Source organism: Eleutherodactylus coqui, chromosome 3 (assembly GCF_035609145.1).
Source record: "Eleutherodactylus coqui strain aEleCoq1 chromosome 3, aEleCoq1.hap1, whole genome shotgun sequence".
Lineage (NCBI taxonomy): Eukaryota > Metazoa > Chordata > Amphibia > Anura > Eleutherodactylidae > Eleutherodactylus > Eleutherodactylus coqui.
This window is the reverse complement of record NC_089839.1, coordinates 154,910,851-154,925,174: the sequence shown is the minus strand read 5'-3', so window position 1 is coordinate 154,925,174 and position 14,324 is coordinate 154,910,851. Positions and strand designations below refer to the sequence as shown.

The following is a 14,324-nucleotide window of genomic DNA, read 5'->3' as shown; positions in this document are numbered from 1 at the left end:
ATGGGCAAGAGGACGGTGCGTTTTACACCAACCCCCCCAGTTTGGTCCTCAAGAAGAACTGTCCTTTTTCCAGCTGTCTCTTTTTGTCTTCTTCCTTTGTAAGGCTCTGATTTTTTCGAAATTCTCTGCGTACATAAGAAGCGTAGTAGTCACGATCGGTGAACTCTAGTTTGCGCCCTTGGCGAAGGAGGGCACGGTACAGAGTCAAAACTGCCTGACGAGACCAGCCTGCCATGGCAGGTGAGGACAGAGAAGAGTCGGCCCAGCCAGTCTACGGACACTGAGAAAAGACAAATGTTACAAGTGAAAATGTGCAGAAAGATTTATACAAATAAGGCACTTCCCTCCCGCACTGGGGATTCTGCTTTCCCATTCTGTTTGGGGAGCAGGAAAGGGGAATCCTCATGGTCAGATGGTTTCGCGTTTGGACAGAACCGAACAGCGCTGGTCAGACCACTTTGACTATAATGGGGTCCGCCTGCTTTCCGGCCAGCTGCCTGATTTTGGGACACAACACTTTTTCTTTCAGTATTTCTAGCTGGATCTGTGACAGAACTTTCCGCTGGAGGTTCCGATACATACATTAAACCACCCTAAGGTTACACAATTTTAATTCCTCACATGCACACTAGTCTACACTACAGGGGGTGGACAAAAATATGGAAACCCCTAAGAAATGCATGTGATTTTAATCATTAGCACTGAGCTGCCCTTTTGACCCTTGCTTGGCTGAAAACTTTTCCACCAAATTTGTGTTTACTTCACCTCTTGCCCTGCTCTGGGTGGTTTTAGGACCCAGTTGGTAACAGCAGCTGAGTGGCTCAAACCCCTGAACCTTGTTGCTCTGGCAGATGTTCACTTCTGTGTCACATTACCTCCACTTAAGTTGGATAGGATTATGAATCATATTTCAATAAGACATGTAGAGACCGAGTTTTAGGCATGCATTTCGTACGGCGTTTCCAGATTTTTGTTCATCCCCTGGTTATTTTTAATACCAAATAAAGAGATTCAACATTTCTCAATTCATTATCCAAAATATACAGTTTAAAGATGAAGCCAATTCTGGCCTTAAAGGAATTGTCCAACAATTATTATTTTCAGAATAGAGTAAAATAAAAAGTCACACTTGCCTAACCAAAGCCCATTGCTCTCATTCTGATACCTCCCAGGTCCCTCTTAACATGTGACCGCTGCAGCAAAGGAGACTGCTGCCTCAGCCATAACTTTACCTTTATGTCTATGTAGCTATTGAAGGCCTGGTGTTATAGTTGTGGGCTTTTTAGGCATCATGTTGGGGGTCATACAGGTGGTTATATTTTAGGGTGTTTTTGTTACATAGCGGAATGTACACAGAAAGCAATTAGGACATTGTTTTCTAATCTTTCTTGTTTACTTTAATTAACACAATGGAGCATATTTACTAAGCCCGTTGATTCATATACCAGTCTAAGGCCGCCTGCACACGGGCGGAAATCCGCGGGATTTCCGCCACTGAAAGCCTGCATAGGAGTGCATTACAATACGCACTCCTATGCAGACAGCCGCGGTTTGGCCGCGTGAAATCTCGCACGGCAAACAAACCGCGGCATGTCCTATTTCTGTGCGGGGCTCACAGAGCCCCGCACAGAAATGTCACTCACCCGGCCGCCGGCTCCGGCCTACGCATGCGCCGGCTGCCGGCACATGAAAGAGCCGGGGCCGCCGGGCGCAGGTAAGTACGCGCTCCTCCCTGCAGGCGCTGGGGTCAGGTCCCGCGGCGAGAATCCTCGCCGCCGGATCCGACCCGCTCGTCTGCAGGCGGCCTAAGTTCGTGCCAGTGTAAGTACAATACATTAAGAGCAGCAGCCCCTTAATACATCTGGCAGCACCTCCATGCGCCATACTGAAGCCTACTCTGGCTACAAGTAAATCTGATGGGTCATACGGTCACACCCCCCAACACTAGAGCCAACCCGCATTTTGAAAAAGTGGCAGAGGCCACATAAACTGTCAAAAGGCCACTATTTTTCTACCTGTACCAAAATTTGGCCTTTTTGACGTCCCAATAACTTTATTGCACGGGTTTTATTCATGTGGGAATACAAAGAAGTATTCCTGTAAAGGTATTCTATATTTACAGAAAGTCAGATTTATCACTTTATGTGTTATTAGAAGTTTTTTTTTCATTTTAACCATCTGCACTCTGCATCCCTATGAGTAATCCCTATAAGCAATTTCTGGTTTGATGGCCTAATGGAACATAGAGATAAATGCATAGGTGCAAAAATGTACACGTCAATGGTACCTAATCAGAACACAGATATGTGACATGTTCCTGCAATGTCGTGAGTGAGCGGACTGAAGCCAGAAATGTTGCAGCCTTACATTTCGCTCCTTTATAAAGTTAATGGATTGCCCAACAAGAGAAAAATAGGCAGCACCTTCAGCCAGACGCTGTATAGATGGGGAGCACAACGTGTGTCCTGTTCAGCAGCACAACTATAGAATACACTTCCTATCAGTGTCCCGTTCGGTCCATACCCTTTACCCGCCACCCAGGACTTGCTCTCAATATATGGTTTGTGACGTAAACATACAATTGCTTGATCTTCACATGAGACCAACAGAGCAATTAAATGGGCTGTACTCCTGGGAAGGAAGAAGACTAGAGTTGAGCGAACATACTCTGCCGAGCTTGATGCTTGTTCGAGTATTAGCGTACTCGATGGTGCTCGTTACTCGAACGAGCATCAAGCCGTGTTCGACCCCGCCCCAGTTTTTGGCTCCTCAGCGCACGTCAATGTCAAATTTTTTGTCTGGGAGAGGGAGAGGACCAAGGAAAAAAAGTTCGGGACCCGGCGTCCCACATACAAGAATGCTCGAGTCTCCCATTGTAGTCAATGGGGTTTGTTACTCGAGTTGAGCTCTCGAATTTACGAAAAGCTTGAATCGAATAACGCGGACCCGAGGATTTGGGTGCTCACTCATCTCTAAAGAAAACTATTTAATACTGAAATATTAGCTAGTCATTGTAACAGTATGTTAGGCCAAAAAAGTGACATATGTCCATCCAGTTCATCCTATTACCCCAATGTTGATCCAGAAGAACAGAAAAGACCCCAATGAGGTAGAAGCCAATTTTTCATATTTAAGGGAAAAAATGTACTTCCTGGCAGCAATCACTCAGGATTCCTGTAAGTCATCGGTCTACCTCAACCAACTATAGCATACCCTAGTAATACGCTGTGACTTTGATGGGAAATTCCATTTCATGCCGATTCCAGACGAGCGCATATCAGCTCCATATTTGGTCCGTGTTTTACAGGCTGTACGGCTAAATTGACACATGTGCATGATATCGGGCCGAGAATCTCCACCGATATGGTGTTTGCCAACGTGTGTTTCATAGATGGATACAAGGTGTTTTTCATTCAAAAATACCCCAGGTACGCGCTTCACGTGTGCCAGAGGATCGCAAATTTTTCTCATCAAGTTCAATGGGAAACATCACATCACACTTGTGTATAAATTATACGGCCTGCAAGCGCCATGCAATGTCTTTAAGGTCCCACTGAAGACAATAGGCGATGCGTTCCGAGGGAACGCCAAAAAATAGAACGTGCAGAATCAAGGACAGGATCACTCAAGTGGCGGCACCGCTTCCCCGACTACCAGATGCACTAGTATATGACAACACTGACCAATCAGAGCAGCATGTGGTGTCTTGTACACTGTGTATTAGTAGCATCAGTAGTTAACGATAAGTTTCAGCCATCTTTGTTTCTCCAGGTTTCGAGGATCGCTTTAGGCCTCATGTCCACGGGGAAAATATGATTTAGGATCCGCAGCGGATTACCTGCACGCGGATCCGCACCCCATAGGGATGCATTGACCACCCATGGGTAGATAAATACCCGCGGATCGTCAATAAAAGGGATTTTAAAAAAAATGGAGCATGAAAAAATCTGGACCATGCTCCATTTTCGTGCGGGTCTCCCGCGGGGACGGCTCCCGCGGGCTTCTATTGAAGCCTATGGAAGCCGTCCGGATCCGCGGGAGACCTAAAATAGGAATTTAAAAGCATTTACTCACCCGCAGCGGACCGGGAAGGTCTTCTCTTCCTCACGGCCGCATCTCCCTTGCTTCGGCTTGGCGGATGTGCCCGGCGCATGCGCGCGGCACGTCGACGACGTGCCGGCGACGTGCCGCCGGCGTGACGAATTCATCCGCCGAAAAAGGAGATCCGGCCGCGACGCAGAGAAGAAACAGAGCGGATGGGAGGTGAGTTTATTCTCATTTATTCTGATTTTCAGCGCTCATGTCCGCGGGGCAGGAGGGACCCGCTACGGATTCTACATGTAGAATCCGTAGCGGGCCCGATTTTCCCCGTGGACATGAGGCCTTAAGCTGTTGTTGCCAACAATCCACTTTATTGGTTTATTAGAATTACAAAAGTAAGAAATTTTTTTTTTATATATGTGTTTTTCCGGCACCGTCGCTAGGGAAGTCAGTTTCTGGGCAGGTGACATGCGTAGCAGATAAGATCTGTTTCCATTTCATCCAATGTTCTGCTGCAGCAAATGCTGCAATTTTCTTTGCAGTATCTGCAGCTTGACGCAGACATCTGCTCCCTGCATTGCATCAGTGGCGGCCCCACTTCACGCAGACATCCCCTCCCCGCATTGTATCAGCGGTTGCCCCGCTTCACGCAGACATCCCCTCCCCGCATTGTATCAGCGGTTGCCCCGCTTCACGCAGACATTCCCTCCCTGCATAGTACACATGTACAAGGTTGTCCAGATGCTTTATAAGGGGGTTCCTACCACAGTGCATATGTACAGTAAACTGAAATTTAAGGGGTTTTCCAGCTTTCACCAGGATAGATCTTCGACAGCTGATCAGCAGGGGTCTGCAACTTGGTAGGCCTGCAGACTAGCTGTTGGGCCGCTGTCACAGCATATAGAACAGGAAGCCGCTCAGTACGCTCGGCATGGTATTGCAGATAGTTTCCACTGAAGTGCAATACCATGTAACAATGCACGGAGGTATCTGCTTCCTGCTCCACACACCATGACCGCAGCCTGGCAAATAGTTGACCGATGGGGGGTCCAGAATGGCAAGACCCCGCCAATCAGTTTCTGATGACCTGTCCTGAGGCTAGCTGATTAAATATTTGGAGTCCGACAACTGCATTAATGGAGCTTTCAAATAAATGATAATCGTAAATGATGGCATATCGTTCAGACGGGCCACAACGCTCACTAGAGGCCGGCCGCCCTCTAACAGCAGGCGGGCCACGACGCTCATCTGCCGCCCTCTAACAGCAGGCGGGCCACGACGCTCATCTGCCGCCCTCTAACAGCAGGCGGGCCACGACGCTCATCTGCCGCCCTCTAACAGCAGGCACGCCACGACGCTCATCTGCCGCCCTCTAACAGCAGGCACGCCACGACGCTCATCTGCCGCCCTCTAACAGCAGGCACGCCACGACGCTCATCTGCCGCTGGCCGCCCTCTAACAGCAGGCACGCCACGACGCTCATCTGCCTCCGCCCGCCCTCTAACAGCAGGCAGGCCACGATGCTCATCTGCCTCCGCCCGCCCTCTAACAGCAGGCAGGCCACGACGTTCTCTGCCGCCGGCTGCCCTCTAACAGCAGGCACGCCACGACGCTCATCTGCCGCCCTCTAACAGCAGGCACGCCACGACGCTCATCTGCCGCCCTCTAACAGCAGGCACGCCACGACGCTCATCTGCCGCCCTCTAACAGCAGGCACGCCACGACGCTCATCTGCCGCTGGCCGACCTCTAACAGCAGGCACGCCACGACGCTCATCTGCCTCCGCCCGCCCTCTAACAGCAGGCAGGCCACGATGCTCATCTGCCTCCGCCCGCCCTCTAACAGCAGGCAGGCCACGACGTTCTCTGCCGCCGGCTGCCCTCTAACAGCAGGCAGGCCACGACGCTCATCTGCCACCCTCTATAGAACAGGAAGCCGCTCAGTACGCTCGGCATGGTATTGCAGATAGTTTCCACTGAAGTGCAATACCATGTAACAATGCACGGAGGTATCTGCTTCCTGCTCCACACACCATGACCGCAGCCTGGCAAATAGTTGACCGATGGGGGGTCCAGAATGGCAAGACCCCGCCAATCAGTTTCTGATGACCTGTCCTGAGGCTAGCTGATTAAATATTTGGAGTCCGACAACTGCATTAATGGAGCTTTCAAATAAATGATAATCGTAAATGATGGCATATTGTACAGACGGGCCACAACGCTCACTAGAGGCCGGCCGCCCTCTAACAGCAGGCGGGCCACGACGCTCATCTGCCGCCCTCTAACAGCAGGCGGGCCACGACGCTCATCTGCCGCCCTCTAACAGCAGGCGGGCCACGACGCTCATCTGCCGCCCTCTAACAGCAGGCGGGCCACGACGCTCATCTGCCGCCCTCTAACAGCAGGCACGCCACGACGCTCATCTGCCGCCCTCTAACAGCAGGCACGCCACGACGCTCATCTGCCGCCCTCTAACAGCAGGCACGCCACGACGCTCATCTGCCGCCCTCTAACAGCAGGCACGCCACGACGCTCATCTGCCGCTGGCCGCCCTCTAACAGCAGGCACGCCACGACGCTCATCTGCCTCCGCCCGCCCTCTAACAGCAGGCAGGCCACGATGCTCATCTGCCTCCGCCCGCCCTCTAACAGCAGGCAGGCCACGACGTTCTCTGCCGCCGGCTGCCCTCTAACAGCAGGCACGCCACGACGCTCATCTGCCGCCCTCTAACAGCAGGCACGCCACGACGCTCATCTGCCGCCCTCTAACAGCAGGCACGCCACGACGCTCATCTGCCGCTGGCCGCCCTCTAACAGCAGGCACGCCACGACGCTCATCTGCCTCCGCCCGCCCTCTAACAGCAGGCAGGCCACGATGCTCATCTGCCTCCGCCCGCCCTCTAACAGCAGGCAGGCCACGACGTTCTCTGCCGCCGGCTGCCCTCTAACAGCAGGCAGGCCACGACGCTCATCTGCCACCCTCTATAGAACAGGAAGCCGCTCAGTACGCTCGGCATGGTATTGCAGATAGTTTCCACTGAAGTGCAATACCATGTAACAATGCACGGAGGTATCTGCTTCCTGCTCCACACACCATGACCGCAGCCTGGCAAATAGTTGACCGATGGGGGGTCCAGAATGGCAAGACCCCGCCAATCAGTTTCTGATGACCTGTCCTGAGGCTAGCTGATTAAATATTTGGAGTCCGACAACTGCATTAATGGAGCTTTCAAATAAATGATAATCGTAAATGATGGCATATTGTACAGACGGGCCACAACGCTCACTAGAGGCCGGCCGCCCTCTAACAGCAGGCGGGCCACGACGCTCATCTGCCGCCCTCTAACAGCAGGCGGGCCACGACGCTTATCTGCCGCCCTCTAACAGCAGGCGGACCACGACGCTCATCTGCCTCCGCCCGCCCTCTAACAGCAGGCGGGCCACGCCGCTCATCTGCCACTGCCCGCCCTCTAACAGCAGGCGGGCCACGACGCTCATCTGCCACTGCCCGCCCTCTAACAGCAGGCGGGCCACGACGCTCATCTGCCACTGCCCGCCCTCTAACAGCAGGCGGGCCACGACGCTCATCTGCCGCCCTCTAACAGCAGGCGGGCCACGACGCTCATCTGCCACTGCCCGCCCTCTAACAGCAGGCGGGCCACGACGCTCATCTGCCGCCGCCCGCCCCCTAACAGATCAGAAGTGTATTTTTACATTTAGTTTTAAGCCCAAGGCAACTCAGAGGCCGGACTCTGATGTATATCGGCTTAGGCCGGTCTCACATGACTGGATGTGAATTGCAGATTTCGCAGTCTATCTGCAGTAATCTGCGGGCCTTGAAACGCATGTACTTCCGATGTTTCCTTTACATTTTCGGATACGGATTGCGTATTCCATGAGCAGAAGAAAAATCAATTTTATGGCGGATTCCACACAGATGGCCTCCATATATGTCAATATAGGTGACCGACCCGCAGCCCATATGCAATTAGCAGTGCGTACGGGCGGCGAGTATCCGTGTCATCGCTAAGCGATAGACTGGGGAATACAAACAATAAAACCTGTACTGTGCCTGACCGCCTACGAGCCTCCGTGGTCGTATGCAGTACAGTAGTGCGCCGTACACAGGGTGACCGGCCGGGCTCACAGACGGAGTCCGCTGCTGCCCTCCGGGAATCCAGCGGTGTAAGCCCGACAGTAGCCTCATTCTTCGGGGGAGGGGGACATGGAGGACATTAACAGACAGTGTGATACTGAGTGCAGGCGGGCACACAAGCGCTGCGGACTACAGGCCATGTTAGACTTCTGTTCTGCTGCAGACCCGGCCTGACATCTCAGATAAAACAGCACAACGTACTGCACTACTTTGGGACGATGACTCTGAGCGTGACGGACGGACGGACACAGGTACAGCCAATACGGTATTTGTAGTACTTCTGTTGTCCAGATCCAAAGTGGGAGCTGTATTGCGGCGCGGACAGACGGGCGGGGTCATGTGACGGACTACACCAACCAGCTGGCCGCTCTTTTATGTGGTTACTTGTTGGCGGCGTCTCCCGATGTAACCAGGAGTTGCAGTGCCACCAAATGCATCCCGCACGGAGATGAGCGATCCTGTCAGCGACTTCTCGTCCCACTGCCAATCATCTGCCACTGCAGCCACCTTAATGAGTGCAATACGCTATACCGCTAACGGGCAGAACGTTTGCAGGCATCACCAAAGGCTCCCGCAGTCCTGTCTGTAGACAGCTGTGTACATGCAGACCCCAGGGGCAGCTCCTGCCTCATACCACCCAACCCCAGGCAGCTGGAGGAGGCTGATAACAGCGAACAATAGACTGCAGCACGTGCTACAGCAGATATGAGGAAACAGCCACCATGTTTATTCTCCCTCCTCTCACAGGTGACGCTAATGGACGAGCTGCCAGGGATGGACGGGACGTCACCACGTGAGCTGGACGGGGGAAGGACAGACACAGCGGAGTCCCGCTAGCTAAGGGGGGTCAGCCGTGCGGCGGTCAGTTACCTCTCAGGGTCGCCGGTATTATGTCGGCACTTCCGGTATCGGGGGAGGTCACACACTTCCGGCTACACAGAACATAGAGGAGAGGCACAGACCGTCACTACCGCGGTGCATGATGGGACGGAGTCCCGGCCAGCTGGAGGTGTGGCGGAAAGCTTAGTGGAAAATGTAGTGATATACAGCGCCACCACCGGCGGGTGAGAGTCCTACAAGCACTTAACCCCTTAGTGACCGAGTCTGTTTGTGCCTTAATGCCCAACTAGTTTTTGCGGTTTTTTTCACCCTCGTATTCCAGAAGCCATGATTTCTTAATTTTTCCATCATCATAGCCATATAAGGGCTTGTTTTTATGGGCCAAGTTGTATTATCTAATGGTATCCTTTATGGGTACATACAATGTATTGCAGGACTTTTATCCTTTAGGGGGATTGGGGGAAAAAAAAATTCTGCCATTTGTTTTTTGAGATTTCATTTTTATGACATTCAGTGTACAAAATAAATAATATGATAATATTCTCGAGGTCAGCACGATTCTGGTGATATGACGTTTAGGGCGTATATTCAGATGGGCATATATTGGTCGGGTTTTCACGCCCGGCCGATATACGCTGCCACTCCCTGCAAGGGGAGGAGGCAGGATGGGGTGGGAGCAGTGCACTGAGCTCCCGCCCCCTCTCTGCTGCTTGCAATGGGAGGGGCGGGATGGGGTTGGAAATAAGTTCTGCCTCTGTCCCGCCCACTCCCATCGCAAACAGTGGTGAGGGGTGGAGAGGAGGCGGGAGCTCAGTGCACTAGTTCCCACCCCGTCCCGCCACCTCCCCCTGCAGAGAGGGGCAGCGTATATCTGTTTACCCTTTCACTCTATACCACTTCTCTCCCACTCTCACTCTATATCGCTTCTCTCTCACTCTCACTCTATACTGCTTCTCTCTCTCACTCTCACTCTATACCGCTTCTCTCTCACTCTCACTCTATACCGCTTCTCTCTCACTCACACTCTATACCGCTTCTCTCCCACTCTCACTCTATACCGCTTCTCTCTCACTCTATATTGCTTCTCTCTCACTCTCACTCTATACTGCTTCTCTCTCTCACTCTCACTCTATACCGCTTCTCTCTCACTCTCACTCTATACCGCTTCTCTCTCACTCTCACTCTATACCGCTTCTCTCTCACTCACACTCTATACCGCTTCTCTCCCACTCTCACTCTATACCGCTTCTCTCTCACTCTATATTGCTTCTCTCTCACTCTCACTCTATACCGCTTCTTTCTCACTCTATACCGCTTCTCTCTCACTCACACTCTATACCACTTCTCTCCCACTCTCACTCTATATCGCTTCTCTCTCACTCTATATTGCTTCTCTCTCACTCTATACTGCTTCTCTCTCACTCTCACTCTATACTGCTTCTCTCTCACTCTCACTCTATACTGCTTCTCTCTCACTCTCACTCTATATTGCTTCTCTCTCACTCTCACTCTATACCGCTTCTCTCTCACTCTATACCGCTTCTCTCTCACTCTATACCGCTTCTCTCTCACTCTATACCGCTTCTCTCTCACTCTATACCGCTTCTCTCTCACTCTATACCGCTTCTCTCTCACTCTATATTGCTTCTCTCTCACTCTATATTGCTTCTCTCTCACTCTATATTGCTTCTCCCTCACTCTATACCGCTTCTCTCTTACTCTATATTGCTTCTCTCTCTCTCTCACTCTATACCGCTTCTCTCTTACTCTATATTGCTTCTCTCTCTCTCTCACTCTATACCGCTTCTGTCTTACTCTATGCCACTTCTTTTTCACTCTCGCTCTAAGCTGCTTCTTTCTCCCTCTCTCTCTATGCCACTTCTCTCTCCCTATGCCGCTTCTCTCCCCCTATTCCACTCTCTCCATGCTGCTTCTCTCTCTCACCCCTCTAAGCCGCTCCTGTCTCCCTCTCTCTCCATGTCGCTTCTCTCTACCTCTCTCTCCATGTCGCTTCTCTCTTCCTCTCTCTCCATGCCGCTTCTCTATGTGTTTGTGTGTGTGAGTATGGTTCTCTCTCTGTCTGTCTCTCACCGGTGTTCTTGTCTCTCTGACACTTCTCTCTCTCACCGACGCTTCAGCCAGCAGGGCCGTTCATAGTCTCGTGACGTTGAGGGAGAGAGACGTTACAAGACTATGACCGTCGTTTAACAATGCTTGAACCTCCATAACGACGCTTACCACTATACTTAACATGGGAACTTTGATGTGACCCAATTAGGATTTTATGGCGGTGGTGAGGATCTAAGGAATCTAATGAACCCCATTAACCATAATGGGGTTCCCCCAGCTTCCGTCATCCTGACCACCATTTTCCTGGATGAGATGATGCAGCATGTCTGTGTATCTGATAGCACATGGACAGCAAACAGGCCTATAAAAGTCAATAATGACGGTCACACGTGCCAACTATTTATTTATTTATTTTATAGACAGACCAGTGGTCCTTGTAGAAAAGAAGAAAAACCCCTCCCAGCGTGTCCGAGTCTGGTCTGTTTTCATGGACGGCAATCACCCATTGAAGTCAACGGGAGCAAAAAAAAAATCAAGTGCACACTAATTCATTTTTCACTGATTGTATTTATGTTAGGTTCCACTTAAGGGGTAAATCTTATCAGCACGTGTGAGACCAAAACTACCTTGTGGGGTTCAAGGGTGAGGAAGCAGGAGGTCCGGAGAGCCGGTCTCATGCTCACCGGGTTCCCCAATTTCAGCATTGTGATCTCAATGGGAAACCTCACATCGTGCTCACATGCACATCACACGGTATGCCTAGCAATGGCTTTTAAGACCCCATTGAAAACAATGGGCGAGGCATTCCAACGGAACGTCAAAAGATAGAACATGCTGCGATTTTTATCCGCACAGCATCGCTCATGTGACTAGGTCCATTCAATGGAATGGAGTTCATATTCGTGCGATTTTGTGCATCTCGCAACGTATAAAACTCCTGTGAGATTCTCGCTCGTGTCCAAAAGCCCTAATTCAGATAGTCATATCACATAAAATAGCTAAACAATAACATTTGGCATTTCCCCACATTATGTCGGTATCATTTTTTAACTTTATTTTATTAAGGACGATCTAAGACTTATAAGTACAGTTGTGGCCAAAATTTTTGACACCGACACAATTTTTTGTTTTCACCGTGTTCTTCAGTGTTTTTAGATTGATCAGATGTTTCTATGGTTACTGAAGTACAATTATAAGCATTTCATAAGATTTTAAACTTTTTTTGACACATAAAAATTACAGAAAAGATAAATATAAACAGACGAAAAAAAATATCACAGAAAATGGCTGTATACATACTGATACACAAATAGAGGAGGGCAGGTAAAAACACCCCAGCCCTCAACATGGCAGACAGCCAAACTGCTATGTGGCAGGGCAATTGCACAGGTGAAGGTACTGATGAACAACCACTCACACACCTTCCTTTAGGCCAGTTTCACAGGTATATCGCGATATCGCCGTTAGATAATCACAGCGATATCACAGCTTTGTTCCTGCGATTTTTGAGCATCAGCAATGATTTTTTTTTGAGAATAATTTCGCATCACATCGTTGCTACCTGAATAAAATCGCACATTTTTTTATTGCAAAGGTCAATAGGACTTTTTAATGATAAAAACACATAACACGAAAATCGCAAGTTCTTGCTTTGCGATGCGATAAGCAAGGAGATTGCATAGGGAAACATGGGCGATAAAAAATAGCCCATTGCAGACAGATAGAGCATGCCATGATTTTCTTTCTCGCACATAGCATCAGTGAAAACATCGTTTATATGAAGGGAACCATTGAAATGCATGGGTTTCATATACAAGCGTTTTCTCTATTGCATTACTAGAAAATCGCGCCATTTTGTCGCCTGTGCGAAACAGGCCTCATATTGAAGGGGGTGGTTGCTTAGTATTATTCTTGCCAAAAAGAGGACATATATAGGGTGGCAGGCCACATGGTATGTGCAGTGCACCATGCAGGCTTACAGCCTATTAAGGATGCTATATTTTAACCCTTTCCAATCCAATTTTCGATTCAGGGTTTCCTAAAGGGCTTTCTCTTTTTGCTGTTATACAACAGTGCCATCTTCTGGCTAAAGCCATTGTGTGTGCGCTAGAGAGGCTCCGACAGCGGGGTGGCTGGCAATAGACGGTAAGAATACCCTGTTGGACGTCTTCTGACATTGGAGCGATAGAAGCTTCAATTAGAATGTAGGAAGACGTCAGACAGTGGATCGGAAAGGGTTAATCCAGCGGGCTGCCCTGCATCCCAAAGGCGAGCAACACTCACACCCTGTGGTATCATCCTCTGTCTGGCTTTACTAACGAATACATGAAATTAAGGCAAAGACTCCATATTAAAAGTGTTGACCTTTTATTTAATACTTCTGCAATTCTCCCTGGTATGTTGGATATCAGCTTCTAAGCCAAATTTGGACTGATGGCAACCTGTTCTTGCCTGATCAGTGCTTGTGTTTATCAGAATTATTTTCTTTGTCTACCCGCTTTTTGAGGATTGACCACAGGTTCTCTGTGGATCTGGGGAATTTCCTATCCCTGAACCCCAAATTTCTATGTCTTGTTCACTGAACCACCATATCATTTTTGTCTTGTGACATGGTGATCAATCATTCTGGATGTCAGCAGAGAGACCTAAAGCTGGTGACAGGGGAACAGCAGGGAGAGGTAAGTATCAACTCCTTTATTCTACACCATAGGGGACCCTTATGGTGGCCTTTCATAACTCAGAAATCCCTTTAATGACCACTGAAAAAAGGCATATGGGCAGTTGTAAAGCGGTCGTCTGGCACATTTGGTATTTTTTCTATTGATGATCTATCCTCAAGATGTCATCAATAAATGACAAACTGTGGTCTGTCGCTCGGTTTCCCTACCAATCAGCTGATTCCTGATACTAATAACAGTACGGACAACACAGGCATCGGATTGAGTTGTCGGTATTGCAGCAGTCTGGTTGGGTAGTGCAGGCACAGCTCCCATTGAATTCAGTTCTTGGTACTGGGAATCATCTGATCGGTGAGATCCTAAGTGACTGACCTAACTGACATCATAATTCATTATTCATTGATTCTTTTTTATAAACATAATTCATATCCAGAGATTAATTTGAACATATAACTGATTCTATTGTTTCCCTTGTATTATTGTATCAGATTGCAATCACTGATTCGTATTATTGATGTAGGAATGTAAAATTCCAGTTACC

At 49.5% G+C, this 14,324-nt stretch overlaps 1 protein-coding gene across 1 annotated transcript; it reads right to left on the bottom strand.

The window, feature by feature from the left end:
• Window positions 1-22: 22 nt before the first annotated feature.
• Window positions 23-9,155, bottom strand: LOC136621134 (mitochondrial ribosome and complex I assembly factor AltMIEF1). The gene is made up of 2 exons (XM_066596396.1): window positions 9,066-9,155; window positions 23-280 (listed from the first exon to the last, which is right to left on the bottom strand). Exon 2 carries the CDS (start codon window positions 233-235, stop codon window positions 23-25), a length of 213 nt encoding a protein of 70 aa, XP_066452493.1. The 5' UTR covers window positions 236-280; window positions 9,066-9,155.
• Between the last annotated feature and the right edge of the window lie 5,169 nt (window positions 9,156-14,324).